The sequence below is a fragment of the Poromitra crassiceps genome, assembly GCF_964638095.1.
Source record: "Poromitra crassiceps genome assembly, contig: HAP1_SCAFFOLD_288, whole genome shotgun sequence".
Taxonomy (NCBI): Eukaryota; Metazoa; Chordata; class Actinopteri; order Beryciformes; family Melamphaidae; genus Poromitra; species Poromitra crassiceps.
Genome location: NW_028152112.1, coordinates 149,432 through 167,037, shown reverse-complemented (window position 1 = coordinate 167,037; position 17,606 = coordinate 149,432). Strand labels below are relative to the sequence as shown.

Genomic DNA, 17,606 nt, shown 5'->3' with positions numbered 1-17,606 from the left:
TTTCAGGGTAGGATGCACAATACCCAAATAGGCTTAACTACACCATCAGACCATCAGCAGCCAAATCTGCCCTTCACACCTCCCAGTGTGTATCATCTACTCTGAATCTCTACATGCCAATTAGGGATGCAGCGGTATACCGTTTGAAGGTATACCGCGGTTTGAAAACGTCACGGTATCAAAACCACTAAGATTTGCCGTCATACCTTCCCCACGGTATCAGCTGTTTCCCCAAAACAAAGTGCCCAGGTCGCTTGCAGAGTGCAGCTTACGTGGCCTCTCCCCCTGGCTGCATGCCTACCTAGACTAGATCACAGTAGAGAGGAGCAGCAAGGACCCCCCTGAACTTTCCCCCATCTAAAAAGACGACGTCGGCTGTATGGGAATATTTCGTCTATTTTTGTCCAAGGTTATCATACCGTCAAAAACTCACACCGTTGCATCCCTACCTGCCAATAGGGCAGGCGAGGCCATGCAGCAGCCGAGCCGTGGGCGAGGCCGCGCTGCGGCTGAGCTACGTATGCAAGTTGCAGGGCGGTTGCAGGGCGAATCGAGCGCGCGAGATGCCTAGTTCTGATAAAAAACCTCATTTATTGTCGCAACAGTCGACAGACAAAAAGAAGAAAAAAGTTTAAGTTGTTCTTCTTCTATGCCCCTCCCCCTCCTGACAAATCAATGTCTGCTTCTGACGCGGGCCAATCCTACAGCGGCAATGTCCACCATCCATCCCCTCCTCTAAGGCCCCAGTATGAGCGTCATGTGACCAGCGTCATGTGACCAGGCTGCAGAGGCTCTCTCCTCTACAAAGTGTGCCAGAGAGTGTAACAGGTCTAGAGATAACTCGCAACACCCTTTCATCACATTCATTCCAGTCATACACCCACAGCGGGAACACATAGCAGCCTGCACATGCACACGCACACACACACGCACACACACACACACACACACACACACACACACACACACACACACACGCACGCACACACGCACACACACACACACACACAAAAACACAGAAATCTTTTTCTCGCCTTGATAGGAATCAGCTAAAACTCTTTCATCAAAACAAGAGAGCTATATGGACTCCCTCAATACCTTGACAAGATTAGTCAAATCTCTGTACTGAAGCACTAAAACAATTTCGGAGTTGAATCACAAACGAAATAATGACTTTGTAAGATCATTTCAACTTTAACGTCAGCATTGCAAAGGAAGCTTTTAATGATGAATCCCTCAAAGCGCTATAGCGGTTTGTTTCCCTCGGCGGTGCCGGATAGCTTTCTCTGCGATGCTTGGTTTGATGTGGCTTTGCTGCTACAATATGCCCAGCCATCATGAGTCTCATTGAGATTGTCAGAGATGATCACTAGCCTATCCACCTTATTGTTGAATGCCCCACTGTAAAAAAATAATTGTGGGTACAAGGTCCGGTTTAACATGACTTATTGTTGCAGCTTGCCATTTCCTTAGTCACGTTATAAACAACTAACCAACGCTGGGGGTCCGTATGGAAACAGTGTTACTCGAAATGGTTAAAAGTTGAATCAATTTGGTCATTTAGTGGCGTTTTACTGCCATGTAAAGTAACTATTACGCTAGCCGCTAGCATTAGCCACAGTAGCCGACTACCCACAATGCATTACGTTATCCCAGCACCCGAACGACACGGCTGGAGAGCAGAATGGCTCTGCTGTAAAATCCTCATAGACGTTCTTTTTGTCAAGTTAAAACAGTCTATTACACCGGAAGCGGAAGAAGCACCCATCATTTTAATAATTAAATATCAAAAGGTGAGCATGCAGGATGTTGAAGTTATCAATTAATGCTACTAACAGGGGCATAATAGACTGTCTGAATATGTGGAGTACAGTCTGGCCAAAACTGGTTCTCATGGTCTAATAGTAGGGGTGCACCGATCACGTTTTTTGCCACCGATCACCGATTGCCGATCACCTATGAGAAATATCTGCCCAACCGATCATCGACCGATCACCGATTACCGATTACCGATCACCGATATATATATATATACGCCCTGGGGTGTCCGTAAAAACACGAGGCAGGAGACAGATGGGAGTTCAACAGTTTAGTTGTCAGTTCTCTTCAGTACAGTACAGCAGTATAGGCTCTTTACAGCATTATGACAGGAATAGTAGGATTGTGTGTGGTCTGGAAAAAGGAGGCAATAAAATATACAAACAGGTCAGTAACCAAGCTTGCTGTTATATAGGCCAATTATAGTGATAATTAACAACTAATAATATATAAATGATAATTAGGTAAACTGTAAGTCAGTTACTCTTAAACACCAGTCTTGAACCATGACTAAAGCCAAAGAGCTCCCACTCATAGAACCGGGGTTATGCACAATAACCGTCATACATTGGGATCCGCATCGAACGAACATCAAAACGACCCGCCCATCGAGGCCGAGTTACAGTGTTATAATTAGCAGCACTATGAGTGCGATCTACATAATGGTGACAGGGTTACATGACGGGAGAAACAACAGAATCACAAGCTACACACCAGCTAAACTCCATCTGAGTAGTGGCATTAATTAGCGCAACAGACAATCAAACCGCAAGTGCACGCCTAAACAAACGTTATTGCAATGATTGCAGGTAGATCGATCTAAAACCAAAAGGGAATGCAATACAGGAATATTAACATAATAATGACTTACTGGTTGGTCATATACGCACACATGGAAGAAGGGGATTAGAACATGTTCAACTGATGTCCAAAGAAAGGAAGAAAGTCCGTCTGAACGGAGCGCACATCCACATACTCAGCCGCACACTTTCGCTTCCTTCAAAGTGCCCGCGGGAACATCAATGCTTGCGTGGAAATTGTCTGTGTGTGCGCGTGCACTACCCCGACTATGGAGGACCAGGAGAGTCTTACGCTAATGAATAGAGTGTCTCCTTAATAATTATCCAATCGTACAATTAAAAAGAGTAATTTCAAAAAGGATTCACAAATGACGTATTAATACATCATTAAAAAGTCGTATTTGGAAAAGGAACTTCAAAAACATCCATTAAACAGTGTATTTCAAAATGGAATTACGAATACATCATTTAAAACATCATTTAATACATTGTTTCCTTATTCCTATTCGAAATAACCATTTGGAATTGTATTTGAAGTCATTATATTAAATCCCTGATTCGAAATAACGATTGGATATGCCATTTACCCATTGCATGACACTTTTGGCCTTAGCCTAGAAAAACTGTGTAAAACAATGCAAATTAGACGTGTACTTTAATTTTAAATTTTACATACCTTGTAGGCCCTGGAGAGTCTTAAGCTAATGAATAGAGTGTTCCTTTAATAATTATCTAATCGTACAATTAAAAAGAGTAATTTCAAAAAGAATTCACAAATGACGTATTAATACATCATTAAAAAGTCGTATTTGGAAAAGGAACTTCAAAAACATCCATTAAACAGCGTATTTCAAAATGGAATTACGAATACATCATTTAAAACATCATTTAAACAGTGTATTTCAAAATGGAATTACGAATACATCATTTAAAACATCATTTAATACATCATTTCCTTATTCCTATTCGAAATAAACATTTGTAATTGTATTTGAAGTCACTATTTCAAAACTAATTCAAAAAACCGTTTGGAAAACCATTTCGTTTTAACATGACACTTTTTTGCTCTTTGTCCCCAGCCAAACAGTGTCAATCGTGAATTGAGCCCCCTAATGCAAATGAGCCATGTAACAGGCTCTCTGATTGGCTAGAGAGCTTTGAGGCACGAAAGAGCCTGGCTCAGTGGACTGCCTCTCTAGCCAATCAGAGAGCCTGTTACATGGCTCATTTGCATTAGGACCATGGATTCACGATTGACACTGTTTGGCTGGGGACAAAGAGCAAAAAAGTGTCATGTTAAAACAAAATGGTTTTCCTATCGGTTTTTTGAATTGGTTTTGAAATAGTGACTTCAAATACAATTCCAAATGGTTATTTCGAATAGGAATAAGGAAATGATGTATTAAATTATGTTTTAAATGATGTATTCGTAATTCCATTTTGAAATACACTGTTTAATGGATGTTTTAAATGATGTATTCGTAATTCCATTTTGAAATACACTGTTTAATGGATGTTTTTGAAGTTCCTTTTCCAAATACGACTTTTTAATGATGTATTAATACGTGATTTGTGAATTCTTTTTGAAATTACTCTTTTTAATTGTACGATTACCGGTAGATAATTATTAAAGGAACACTCTATTCATTAGCTTAAGACTCTCCAGGGCCTACAAGGTATGTCAAATTTAAAATTAAAGTACACGTCTAATTTGCATTGTTTTACACAGTTTTTCTAGGCTAAGGCCAAAAGTGTCATGCAATGGGTAAATGGCATTTCCAATCGTTATTTCGAATCGGGGATTTAATATAGTGACTTCAAATACAATTCCAAATGGTTATTTTGAATAGGAATAAGGAAACGATGTATTAAATGATGTTTTAAATGATGTATTCGTAATTCCATTTTGAAATACACTGTTTAATGGATGTTTTTGAAGTTCCTTTTCCAAATACGACTTTTTAATGATGTATTAATACATCATTTGTGAATTCTTTTTGAAATTACTCTTTTTAATTGTACGATTGGATAATTATTAAGGGGACACTCTATTCATTAGCGTAAGACCCTCCTGGTCCTCCATACCCCGACTACCACGACTACCACAGTAGCACCGTGTCAATCTGGGACTTTAATACACACGGACTTAACAGCATGCAAATGCCTCGGTAGGCGGGAGGACTGGAGGTAACTTCTCTCTGCTGAGGCTGCTCTAATCACCAGCTGATTTGTGTGATTCAAAGACGCAAGGGGTGTGTTGACAGTCTGGTGCGGTGTGTGCATGGAGGTGAGTACACTGACGAAAGCAAAGTGTGTGCTTTGCAACACAATGATATAAACGTTAGAGCACAATATGAAAGTTAAACGATAGACATTGAAGACATGAAAATGGGCTGCCTCATGTTTCTCACGTGCAGCATGATCGGCTATGCGATCGGCAACATTAAAGGAATATCGGAAACAGCAGATCACATATTTGAGGTCCAAATCGGCCGATACAGATTGCGTGTCGATCGATCGGTGCACCCCTATCTAATAGACCTGTGAAATGCATGAAAAACCAGCTACTGTACTTCACTTTGGGGAGGAAAAAGGTATCAAATATCAATGTTCACAAATACTGTCCACCTACCCATATATACAAAAAAATGGCTCTATATGGCCTTTTTCAGACCAGCTTTTCAAGGGTTAAAAACCAGTTACTTCAAATTCACAACCTACAGTATCCCCAAAATGGCTCTATAGAGACAGTCTGCATGTCTGGGAACGCCCATACAGGCTCTAGGAACGCCCACAATAGACGCTGGGTTAGCCTGGGGGCAGGGTCAGGGTGGGGTAAATTCCCCTGTTCTATCCATTCAGCAAAGTTAGAATTTAGCTGATAGCCCAGCCCAGGCAGACACGATCGGGGATTTAACCACCGCAGTAAACGCACATCTGAGCAGACGTCTTGTGTTCTGCTCTAGAACCCCCGAACCTGTAGTTTAGAGCCGCAGCACGTCTTTTGGTGAGTCAGCCCATGAGATATATCGGCGGTTTTACCCCACTCGCGCGCCAGCCGTTTAACATTTTGTGGGCGTTCCCAGACATGCGGCCTGTCTATGATGAGACGTGGCCTCAACCTATGGCGTTTTTCAGACCAGCTTTTCAAGGGTTAAATCGCCTTGTGCCACTTTTTGGCAGTCACATAGTTTCTACCATCACAGAGATGGTTTTCCCTAGTTTTTTATATAGTGTGCACAATCAACGCATAATAGCAAGTGTCTGGTGTTGATGATGAGTTTGACACTTTTTGTACATTTGAGTCATTTGAATAAATCAAACTTTAAAGTTTACGTTTTTGCGATTTTTCTTAGATTGCGCTCCTCATCCTCTGAATCATGTGGCACATTCAGTAGTCTCAGTAGTAGCTATTACAGTGACTGGATAATTATTAATTGATAGTGTAACCACTTGATAAGTTAACCCAATCAAATAGTTATATCAGTAACTCAAGTCTAGGGCCCTGTAAGGAGAATGGTAAGTAAGACTCAAATACTTTTCTTTTGATTACACAGATAAAAATACATTTATTCCAGAAAATCAGATACAACAATCTTTCTTTCTTTTTAGAGCTCTTCAGATACTGTATAACAGAAAATAAAATTAACTTAAAGTGTCCACCCTTAAGTTCCTGTTACTACCCGGGTAGTGCTATATTTAACTTAAGCGCGTTTTCCTTTGTCCTTGGTTTTCCTCCTTTCGATCAACGTTCTTTAGTCTTGAGATTCAGTTTAGTCGGTACAGTCCACAAGTCTTTTCAGTCAACTACGTAGTTTTAGTGCAATTAGGGGCCCCCTATATCTCTCTAAGCTTATCTGTATCCAAGTGGAGAAGCAGCGGTGGTCCACATCCATGGATCAGCTCCTCGACTCCACCAGTAGCAGCTGGGGACGCTGTGGTGCCTCCTGCACGCTGGAGATTATCAGTCGTCCCCTCTCTCAGAATCGACCATACAAAAACCAACCGGAGAAATATCATCAAAACAAATCAAATCCTCGTCCTCCGCAAGGTCCAGTGTGAACCACAAGGTTTAAAAACACGGTACCTTGGTCTCAAAAACTCTTCAAGATAAACTTTAGCTGTTAAAACAACTTTTTTATTTCTTCTTCTTCTTGCTAGCTTGCATCAGGCTTGCATGGCGAACGCTGCTGCTAATGTTTCTGTTTCCGTTTTTTCTTACTCTACGTTTTTCTCCTTTTGACATCAGCTGAATGCAATCTTCCTGCAGGGACCTAGCGCCCTCTGCGGGAAGATGTTGAAAACTGCATGTGATTATTCTAAGAACAGGAATGTAATTATTTTGAGAAAAGGAATATTAACCCTACAAATTAATTTGACTATGTTGAATTTATGGGGGTTACATCCTCCCCCTCTGACCTTGCATGCGTCCCTGCATGCTCAACTTCTTACACTATCTCAGACTCCCGTGGCTGTAACTGACAAATTTGTGGCAGAGAGTCAATACTAAGAGCATCAGCAAAGGCCTTATTTAACCCATTTAATAATGACTCCATAACTACTACTAGGGGGTTCCCTAATGATGGATATGTCAGTCTTTTAGGGAGCGTTCTTTCTCGTGTAGATCTCCTCATTTCCACATTCTCTGTTTCCTCTTCATCTCCGTGATCCTCTTCATCTCCGTGATCCTCTTCACCCACATCAGACGCCTGAGAACCTCTCTCCTCTTCTACTTCATCCAAGGCTGGACCTGGAGTTCCAGCTTCCCCAGGCTCAACTGTTTGCTCATTCTCGACAGCTGTGCTCTCAGAGCTCTCCGTTGACTCTTGAGGATGGAAAGCAGGTGCCTCTGGGTCGAGGGCAGATTCCACCACTGATTCCTCAATCCCACTCTCTGATGCAGGACTATGTGGGGGGATACTGTCTGTTACAGCGGGGCTGTCTCCTTTGACAAGACTGTTTTCCGCATTTGTGTCTCTTTGCTTTGTGGGAGTGTTCTCTCCAATGGAGCTCAATTCAGGTTCATTTCGCAGGCCGTTATCCATCCTTCCTCCCTCATTGTCTGTGACATTTGTGTCATCCACAGGTGTGACGTGAGGACAGTAGTAGTCAGCACCTGTCTCTTCATCATCGCTTCCTGACAGGAGATTCTCCTCAGTTTCATCTTTGTCAGAGCTTCCAGCCACAGCTGTATTGTTGGACTGTGAAGCTCTAGACTCTCTTCCTGCTTTACGCTTGCTGGGCTCTTGTTCTACAACTGCGGAGGGCAGGAAACCACAGGGTAGCAACAAGTCTCTGTGTAGCACTCTTTCTGGCCCATCTGAGCCAAAAGGTGCTATGACATAAACAGGTAGGTCTCTCACTTGTTTTACGACTTTGTAGATTGTCTGACTCCATCTGTTGGCTATTTTATGTGGCCCACGAATTCCAACATTCCTCACTAGAACACGATCTCCAGCCTCCAGCTTTGACTCTCTGACTCTTTTGTCGAAGCGCTGTTTGTTGTGGAGAGCACTCTTTGCACTGTGCTCAGTTGCAATTTTATAGCTCTCTGTGAGACTCTCTCTGAGACTCTTAACGTATTCAGTGTGGGACACTTTACTTTGTCCAACAGAGGTCAAGCCAAAAGCAATGTCAATTGGTAGGTTGGGTTGTCTTCCAAACATGAGTTGGTATGGAGAGTATCCAGTGGTGTCATGCTTGGTGCAGTTGTAAGTGTGCACTAATGGCTGCACAAAGTCTCTCCATTTGATCTTGTCTCCTTCCTCTAGTGTCCCTAGCAAAGCTAGAAGTGTCCTGTTAAATCTTTCCACGGGATTCCCGCGTGGATGATATGGCGTTGTTCGAGTTTTCTTTATGCCAAGCAAGCTACACAACTCCTTGATGAGAGTGGATTCAAAATCCCGGCCCTGGTCACTATGTAACCGCTCAGGGAATCCATAATGGACAAAGAAACTATTCCACAATGCCTTTGCAACTGTTTTTGCCTTCTGGTCAGGTGTTGGTACAGCCACGGCATATTTGGTGAAGTGGTCTGTGATAACAAGTATATTTTTGGTACCCCTTCCATCTGGCTCTAAAGACAAATAATCTATACAAACCAGTTCGAGTGGTCTGCTTGTTTGGATGTTAACTAGAGGAGCACTACGTTCAGCCCTGGCCTTGTGTCTAATGCACCGCTCGCATGTTTGTACTTTGTTATTAACATCTGCTGACATGTGAGGCCAGTAGAAACGAGTGCGCACCAAATCCATGGTGCGGTCAATACCCATATGGCCAGTGGCATCGTGAAGGCCCTCTAGAGCCACTTTCCTGTAGCTTTGTGGTAAAACTAGTTGGTACGAGGTTTCCCCACTCACTATCCGCTTCCTGTAGAGCACTTCATCTTTTATGACTAGCTGGGCCCAGAGACGTAACATAAGCTGAACCTCCCTGTCTTCACGCTGTCTCATCCTGTGTGAGAGACGTCTTCCCCCTTTCAGTATAGACATCACTCTGCTAATAGCGGGGTCTTTCTTTTGTTCTAGAGCCCAATCTTGCTGAGAGAGGCGGGGTAATGTGCATGACCCTGGTAACAAATCTGCATGGCTGTACTCTGGTGGAATGACACTGTCACTAATAGCGAGACATTCGACTGCGATTGATGCTACAGATAGCTCAGGGTTTACACTGGAAGTTTTCTGGGCAAGATGCCTCTGGCAGACAGCCTTTACTACATCTACCGAGATTACTGGTTCCTCCCTTTCCTGAACAAACCGGGCTATGAACTGCTCTATCCGGTTGTCCTCATCCTCAGATGTGTGATCTATCTCACTCTGGAGATGTGGTCTTCTAGAAAGGCCATCCGCATCCTGATTGTTCTTTCCAGCCCTGTACTGCACATTGAAATCAAAAGTTGAGAGATCTGCCAACCACCTATGCCCTGCAGCGTCTAATTTAGCCGTTGTCAAAACATACGTCAGGGGGTTGTTATCAGTTACCACTGTAAACTTTGCTCCATAAAGGTAGTCAAAGAATTTCTCGGTTACTGCCCATTTAAGAGCAAGATACTCTAGTTTATGGGTGGGATAACGCTTTTCACAGTTAGATAGCCCCCTGCTAGCAAAAGCTATCACTCTTAACTGACCGTCTTGCTCTTGATAAAGAGCCGCGCCTAACCCGTGTAGACTCGCATCAGTATGCAGAATGTAAGGCTTTGTAGCATCTGCGAAGCCTAGAACTGGCGCAGTTGTGAGTTTGTGGATCAGTGTGTTGAACGCGTCATCACTTTTTGATGTCCATTTTTCAGCAAATGGTTTCTTTGGGTCGACTACAGGGGTGTTCTTTGGGTTTCCCCTACGAGACTTTTTAGTGGGGAGATAGCCTGCTGTTAGATCATTCAAGGGCCTTGCTATCTTAGAATAGTCCCGGATGAATCGCCTATAATATCCGGCGAATCCCAGAAACGATTTTAGCTCTTTTATGTTGTTGGGTTTCGGCCAGGTTGTGAGAGCGGCTATCTTTCCTGGATCTGTCTCCACCCCTTTCTCTGACACAATGTGCCCAAGGTATCTGACGGATGTTTTGAAGAAATGACACTTCTCAGGGGAGAGTTTGAGTCCAAATTCCTTCAGTTTACTGAGAACATGCATCAGACGTTCTTCATGCTCTTCAAGCGTGTTAGAGAAGACAATTAGGTCGTCTAAAAACACTAGAACTTCTTTGAGGTTCAAGCTGCCTACACATTTCTCCATTGCACGTTGAAATGTGCTGGGAGCATTAGTCACCCCCTGGGGCATACGATTAAATTCCCAAAATCCCATAGGTGTTACAAACGCCGTCTTGTGCTTATCTTCCTCCTCTACTTCGACCTGATAATATCCGGATTTTAAATCCATGACTGAAAACCATTTTGAGCCTGTCAGAGATGAAAAGGCTTCCTCAATATGTGGCAAGGCGTACGCGTCTTTGATTGTCTGGTTGTTTAACTTGCGATAATCAATGCACAGTCTGATTGTGCCATTTTTCTTTTTCACAACTACAATGGGAGATGCGAATGGGCTTTCAGATTCACGGATTATGTTGGCATCATACAGTTCTTTCAGGTGTAGCCTGACGGCTTCGAAATCTGAGGGGTGAATGGGCCTTGGGCGTTGCTTGAACGGAGTGGGGTCTGAGAGCCGTATACGATGCTTTACAGCTGTGGTGTGTCCATAGTCTAGTTCATGTGTGGCAAAAGCATCTGACATAGAATTTAGTTTCTCAGTGACTCTCTTTTTCCATGTTTCAGACAGCGGGGAATCAGTGAAATCAAATTTCAGAGCGCAGGCTGAATCAGTTGAGCTGATGTTACTGCACACAGCAGTTGTTGTGGCAGTTTGAGGGGCTTTATCTGCATCAATGCCTTGACTCTCAGCAGATGGTAAACGTGAGACTGACAATGGTTTGTGGAGTTCAGCCATGGTCTGAGAAGCAGGCACTTTGATGACACGGGCACTTTAATTTTTTACAAGAATGGGGACTTTGAAAGATGTTTGAGCTGGTGCAGTCATGACATAACTGCAGAATATTAGACCACCAGGTAAGCTAGAACCTGTAGCCTCAACTATCAGAGGTGCGCCTGGGGAAATGCAGACATTTCTGGCGTATCCTGTCAAAACAGCTTTTTCACCTGCTGGTATGGCCACACACTTCTTACTCATCAGCTTTATTTTTCCAACCTTCCCACTGTCTGGTTCATGTCTGTGGTACATTCTGTTGATCAGAGGAGCATTAGCACAATGTATTTGTTTGTTGTTAACATTGGACTCTTTACAGGCTGCATAGCTTTCATAAACTACATCCAAAACATTTGTTCCAACCAGCACAGGAACTTCTTGGTTTGTTCTACAATCAGGTACGATAAGTGCTAGAGTGCTTATTTCTTCGGGTTTCCCTGCAATTTCTTCTGGGAAGAAGATGCTTAACTCTGTGTATCCCAGATAAGGCACAGTTTGACCACCTGCCCCCTCTATATCCAGAAGGTTGTGCAATGGTTGGATTGACCGTGAGGACAGGTGGAGCTTGTGGAAAGACTCTGACACAGTTGTCACCTGAGAGCCTGAGTCAAGGAGACAAGTGCATTGAACTCCATCAACAGTCAGTGTGGCAGTGTGTTTTGATCCGACTAGTGCATTCAAAAGAGCCTTTTCTGACATTTCAGTTATAGACTGACTCATGTTTTTTACCTTTTTGTGTCTCTGATTCGGTGTAGAATTTTGTGCTGGTTGGGGACTTTGTTCTGGTTGGGCCTCAGTCTGTCCCTCTACTGAAACCCGGTCCAGTTTAAAGCTTGCCCGTACTTTGCTTTCCACTCTTGCTGTTTGACTTTCAGCTCTTTGTATTTCTTGTCAACCAGGTCTTTGTTTGGGACATTTTCGCATTGTCTTGCAATGTGGCCATTTTCTCCACATTTAAAACAGAACCAGGGTTTTGGTTCTGGCCTTGGTGTCTGCAGATGCATTTGCATTTCAGCTGGCTGTGCCTCTAGAACTGTGGGAATATGTTGGTCATGTTTCCCTCTCCTCTGAGCTCTTTTTTCTGTAAGCTGTACTTGTAGATCAGCCACTTGTTTTCTGAGGCTTTCTGTCTCTGCTACATATTTCTGTAGCAGTTCTGTGTTGGGGTCAATTTTGGGAGTGACTTCTGCAACAGACTGAAAGTGCAAGGAGGGTTTCACTTTGGAGCTCCCAAAATGACGTTGCATTCTATCCATCTTCACTGCTCTCCTTTCCTCTTCTGTTCGCAGCTCGAGAAGAAGTTCAGAGAAGTCAGGTGGAGTCTCAGTCTTGAGCTTTTGTTGAAGAGTCAGTAGCAGGGTTTGATCCCAGCAGCCGCGAGTGAACTGTTTGAATAGCTGTCGGTCGGCGTCAGCTTTGTGTAATCCGCCTCGTCTGACTGCAGTGCTAAGAAGTGCTTGTAGTCTCTGAAGATATTCAGATGCTTTTTCGCCTGCATCCTGGTGCGTGCTGAGAAACTTGGCGAAGATTTCCTCTCCATCATCAACAAGTCCATACGCTGACTGAAGAAGTCTGACATATTCTTGGGGATGTGAATGAGAGCCAAGTTGCTTTACAATGTCCAAAGCAGGAGAAAGCAAACTTTCCAATATCATCCTTCTTTGCATGTCTATTGGCAGGCCGTCCTGAAACATGAGCTCAGCATGTAGGCACCAGGTCTCAAAGTCGACTTCGCCTGGTGGTTTGGGCACTCTGCCTGAGAAGGACCTCAGTCGCTTGGAGCCTAGGCTTGGGGCAGAAGATGCTTGATTTTTGATAACATGCTCTACTATTATGCGTTGAACATCTTTGGGGTTGAGTACATCCTTATCTAATGTAGCTAGATTGACTGGCACAGCTCGTGTTTTGGGCTTTGCCCCCTTATCAGATGATTTAGAGGTTGACTGGGGTTTGGCACGAGCTGTCTCAGATTTATTCTTAGGGGATGAGGGTATTTGTGTTTTGGTGGATGCCACATCATCTGACTCACTCTCCTCAGAATCTTCTTTTTCTGAGGTTGCTCCACTATGGTGGGATGGTATTGGGGAAGGGGGCTTGCTAGTTGAAGGGATCATGTTGTCAAAGCTAACTAAGCACCACTTCGCGTCGGGGTCTTTAGTCGGGGCTACTTCACAGGGAAACTGTGGCTTAAGGCCTTTAACTGCCTTTTCAGAATCAAACTCAATAATAACTCTCTCTGATTTTAGTCTGATTATCGTAGCCACTTTCCCATATCTCATCAGAGCCTCTGTGATTTCCTCATCTGTGTCATCGTCACTAATGCCCAAAGCTACGACTGACCTCTCCGAATCTACCCCAAACTCTTGTTCAAGATCAGTAATGGTAGTCATATTTACGTTCTTTTGTAAACCTCAAACAAACAATTTACCAGTGTATTACTGTATGAGCTATGTTTGAGTCTTACTTAACCTTCTCCCGGCTGGCTCGCCACAAAATGATGTAACCACTTGATAAGTTAACCCAATCAAATAGTTATATCAGTAACTCAAGTCTAGGGCCCTGTAAGGAGAATGGTAAGTAAGACTCAAATACTTTTCTTTTGATTACACAGATAAAAATACATTTATTCCAGAAAATCAGATACAACAATCTTTCTTTCTTTTTAGAGCTCTTCAGATACTGTATAACAGAAAATAAAATTAACTTAAAGTGTCCACCCTTAAGTTCCTGTTACTACCCGGGTAGTGCTATATTTAACTTAAGCGCGTTTTCCTTTGTCCTTGGTTTTCCTCCTTTCGATCAACGTTCTTTAGTCTTGAGATTCAGTTTAGTCGGTACAGTCCACAAGTCTTTTCAGTCAACTACGTAGTTTTAGTGCAATTAGGGGCCCCCTATATCTCTCTAAGCTTATCTGTATCCAAGTGGAGAAGCAGCGGTGGTCCACATCCATGGATCAGCTCCTCGACTCCACCAGTAGCAGCTGGGGACGCTGTGGTGCCTCCTGCACGCTGGAGATTATCAGTCGTCCCCTCTCTCAGAATCGACCATACAAAAACCAACCGGAGAAATATCATCAAAACAAATCAAATCCTCGTCCTCCGCAAGGTCCAGTGTGAACCACAAGGTTTAAAAACACGGTACCTTGGTCTCAAAAACTCTTCAAGATAAACTTTAGCTGTTAAAACAACTTTTTTATTTCTTCTTCTTCTTGCTAGCTTGCATCAGGCTTGCATGGCGAACGCTGCTGCTAATGTTTCTGTTTCCGTTTTTTCTTACTCTACGTTTTTCTCCTTTTGACATCAGCTGAATGCAATCTTCCTGCAGGGACCTAGCGCCCTCTGCGGGAAGATGTTGAAAACTGCATGTGATTATTCTAAGAACAGGAATGTAATTATTTTGAGAAAAGGAATATTAACCCTACAAATTAATTTGACTATGTTGAATTTATGGGGGTTACAATAGCTTACTAAAATAATATGCAATAATATATTCAACATTAATAATGAGACTAATACTATCAAAATGTTGTGGATTGTAGCGCCATAATCATGGCTAATGGATTTTAGGCTGGGCTCACATTAGTTAATTCTGTTGCTGGTGTTGTAAAAAGTTTAAATGAATCAGAGATGGGAAGTATGTCTGTAAGATGTCTGTTTCTGGGCCCTCCTTGATCTAACTTCGTCTCTCTCTTTCCTTATATAAAAAAAAAAAAAAAAAAAACCTAACCAACCTTGTACCACTAACCTAAACTTGTACCACTGTTCCTTCAGAAGTTGTAGTTGTCACAGACTGTGCTCCATAGTTGATTGTTCTATTGCTGACAAAAATGTGTTATTGTAAGTCGCTTTGGATAAAAGCGTCTGCCAAATGACGTAATGTAATGTAATGTAATGTAATGTTTCTCTGCACCGTGATTTTCCCACTGGGATGTCATAAATCCCACTGTGACATCATCCGTGATGTCATAAATCCCACTGTGACCTAATCAGTGATGTCATAAATCCCAGTGATGTCATAAATCCCAGTGATGTCATGAATCTCACTGTGACATCATTGGCGATGTCATAAATCCCACTGTGACATCATCAGTGATGTCATAAATCTGATATCATCAGTGATGCTGGTCTCATTGGCCACACAGCAGCCGAGCTGCGGCCAAATAATACCTTCTGTTTGAGACACAGCATACAAGTCAGTGTGGTACAGTGACACATCTGAAGGAATGGCTGTTCAAGCAGGGCATGATGACACGCAGCTCTATGATGCCGTCTGTGAAGGAGACCTGGACACACTGAGGAGCCTGCTGCAGGAAGACCACTTCAGAAGGCAGATCAATGAGAAGTGTTTTTATGGGTGTGGGACCCCTCTGGCATACACAGCCTTGTGGGGTCATGCTGCCTGTGTGGACTACCTGATCACACAGGGAGCACAGGTAGACCTAGCTGATGAGTATTACTGGACACCTCTCTACTTGGCCGTGAGCTTTGGTCACCTGGACTGTGTCCGGATCCTCCTGGAAGCCGGGGCCGACCCGAACAGAATCATACACGGCTCAGACACCCTGACCCCTCTCTACATCAGTGCTGTACACAACCACCTGGACTGCTTCCGCCTGCTGCTCCAGGCCGCTGGCGTTCTGACCCGTGATGTGGCTTCTTTCCTGCTGGAGGTGGTGCTGAATAACAGGTGCAACACGGCCTTCGTCCAGCTGCTGCTGGACCACGGTGCTGACCCGGCCCTGGTGACAAACAGAGCAGGCACAGCTGGATGTGAGGGCGGATCCTCAAGGGTCAAGGGTCAAGGGTAGTTTATTTGTCACATACAATGTCATACAAGGTAAAACATGCAGTGAAATGAAATAGGATTAGGTCTCTGCCTTTACACTATGTCAAAGAAGAAAGAAAACAACAATAATAACAATTATAGCTGCTGCGCAGCAATGGGTCGTGGCCGGGCAAGTCTCAAGGCTTTGATGATAGACCATACGGTTCAGAAGTTATGGACCATGGGACATAATGTTGCAGGGATTTCACCAACATTATGTCTTGATCGATCTGGGGAATTGTTGATATGGATTTGTTCAGCAATTGCAGTGTTAGCACCAGCTTTTTCTGATTTCCTTGCAGCATGGAGCTTCTTGATCATCTGATGGCGTTTTTTGTTGCGAGGCATCTCAACTGGGACCTTACATGGAAAGATATACTGTTCCCACTTATATAGCGTCAACCAGAAAGGATTTGTGACATCACTTATGACATGACATCACAATAGCTCGAGTGACATCAGTGATGGTTTCACAATTGCTTGACTGACTGATGACATCATAAATACAACCCAATTGCCGTACTGTGGAAGTCGATGCAAAGGAGTGACATCACACCACATGTGATGTCACTTATGACATGACATCACAATAGCTCCCCAGGGACTCTTAGTGGCTGGCCCAACACGAGCTCGGCCGAAGAGGACTGCAGATCCTCCTTAAGGCCTAAACATGGTCGTCCGTCAGAGCCTCGCCCCGCCCTCCCCGTGTGACGGCGGGTGGAGCCCCGTCCTACGGGGAGGGGCCGCCGTCGGCTGACGGGGGCTGCTCGAAAATGTGACTTCACGGCGACAATACGTGCGTGACGACAGCTGCAGGAGAGTTGTGATTGGCCGTTGCCCTGGCTCTTCGTCGTAAAGTCGCCTTTCAAAGCATGATGTTAGATTATAACAACTAGTTGTGTGGCTTAGCCTTCCCAAATGTTGAGGGTCGTTTTTTAGAATTTAATACATAGAATTGGGAACGTTACATTCAATTTCATTCAGACTGCCTGGCACACAATCTCCGCCATTTTCACACGGAGCTTCCGCGGGGGGGGGGGGGGGGGGGGGCGTAGTGGCGTCCGAGCATGTGGGGCTCGCTGGCGCCGCCAGACGGCGAGACGGCTCCAATTCGAGGGGGACGGACGACCATGTTTAGGCTATTAGGGGCCGAGTGCAGGCTGTAAAGAGGGCTATTATAACGCCACCATCTGCTCAATTTGTGTATTTCTTTCGTGTATAGTATAAGGCCCCTCTGTGCACCTCCCTACGAAGTTTCGTAGCTGTAGCTGTTATGGTTTCTGAATTACAGCTAATTTACTGCAAAATTTTTCGAAACCCCATGCAAGTCAATGGGGAAAAAAAATATTATGACATCACAATTGCTCGAGTGACATCAGTGATGGCATCACAATTGCTTGACTGACTGATGACATCACAAATACAACCTAATTGCCAAATGTAACAAGATTTTTCGAAACCCCATGCAAGTCAATGGGGAAAAAAAATATTATGACATCACAATTGCTCGAGTGACATTAGTGATGGCATCACAATTGCTTGACTGACTGATGACATCACAAATACAACCTAATTGCCAAATGTAACAAGATTTTTCGAAACCCCATGCAAGTCAATGGGGAAAAAAAATATTATGACATCACAATTGCTCGAGTGACATTAGTGATGGCATCACAATTGCTTGACT

The 17,606-nt window shown here is 43.7% G+C and overlaps 1 protein-coding gene across 1 annotated transcript in view; it reads right to left on the bottom strand.

Annotated features, from left to right (window-relative positions):
- The window catches only part of LOC310770987 (ATP-binding cassette sub-family A member 2-like), a gene marked incomplete at both ends in the record, with an annotated part of 49,093 nt that extends 41,078 nt beyond the window's left edge, over positions 1-8,015 (bottom strand). Inside the window, 2 exon segments of the mRNA XM_083663680.1 lie at positions 7,259-7,875; positions 7,982-8,015. Of these exon segments, the coding sequence (XP_083519806.1) occupies positions 7,259-7,875; positions 7,982-8,015 (651 nt within the window).
- Positions 8,016-17,606: the final 9,591 nt, after the last annotated feature.